Genomic DNA, 1,001 nt, shown 5'->3' with positions numbered 1-1,001 from the left:
TATATATATATATATATATATATATGTATGTGTGTGTGTCTGTGTCTGTTCCCCAACATCAACTGACAACCGATACTGGTGTGTTTACATCCCCGTAACTTAGCGGTTCAGCAAAAGAGCCTGATAGAATAAGTACTAGGCTTCCAAAGAATAAGGCCTGGGGTCGATTTGTTCGACTAAAGGCGGTGCTCCAGCATGGCCACGGTGAAATGACTGAAACATGTGAAAAGGTAAAAGAGTATGTAAGGAAGACGATTGTGACGTGCAGAATGTGACGTGGCTGGCCCTTGTTTAATTACAGGTACTACTGATTTTTGCCAGGTGAGCAACGTGAAATGAAGTCTCTTGCTCAAGGTTACAACGCGTTGCCGGGGAATTTGAACTCGTGACTTTACAATCATGATCCGAATGTCCTAACCCCTAAGCGGCGCACATTTACCCCCATTTATAAGACTCTCTCTGATTAGTTACTTCTGTATAATCCTCAGACTTTTCCTTACTGTTGAGGAACCCGAGCGTGCGATTGCCATGTACAAACAGCTGAAGATGTACCCAGATGTTCTGCGCCTGGTGAAACTCTACCATAGGGACATGCTGGAAGAGACCTACTGCCGACTTGCCAAGGTTTGCTGTGAATCCCCACTTTCTACGCTGCTTTTTTTTCCTTTAATTGCTTTTTTGCTCGTTTAGTTGTTTGTTTTATGCTTTACTTCTGTCATTCTATGCTGTCATGGATCGGGGGAAGACTTATTTTTTTGCTTAAGGCTGTATGTATGTATATATGTATGTATATATATATGTATATATGTATGTATATATATGTATATATATATATATATATATATATATATGTATATATATATGTATATATATATATATGTATATATATGTGTATATATATATGTACATATATATATGTATATATATATGTATATATGAATATATGTATACATATATATGTATATATATATAATAATATAGATTTAATCAAAAGAATAAAT

The 1,001-nt window shown here is 35.6% G+C and overlaps 1 protein-coding gene across 1 annotated transcript in view; it reads left to right on the top strand.

The window, feature by feature from the left end:
* The window catches only part of LOC106873882 (intraflagellar transport protein 172 homolog), a 94,584-nt gene that overhangs the window by 39,679 nt on the left and 53,904 nt on the right, over positions 1-1,001 (top strand). The window contains exon 25 of the mRNA XM_052977743.1: positions 489-624. Coding sequence (XP_052833703.1) covers positions 489-624 — 136 coding nt within the window. The remainder of the gene's footprint in view (positions 1-488; positions 625-1,001) is intronic.

Source organism: Octopus bimaculoides, chromosome 28 (assembly GCF_001194135.2).
Source record: "Octopus bimaculoides isolate UCB-OBI-ISO-001 chromosome 28, ASM119413v2, whole genome shotgun sequence".
NCBI lineage: Eukaryota > Metazoa > Mollusca > Cephalopoda > Octopoda > Octopodidae > Octopus > Octopus bimaculoides.
This window is presented reverse-complemented; position numbering and strand designations above follow the sequence as displayed.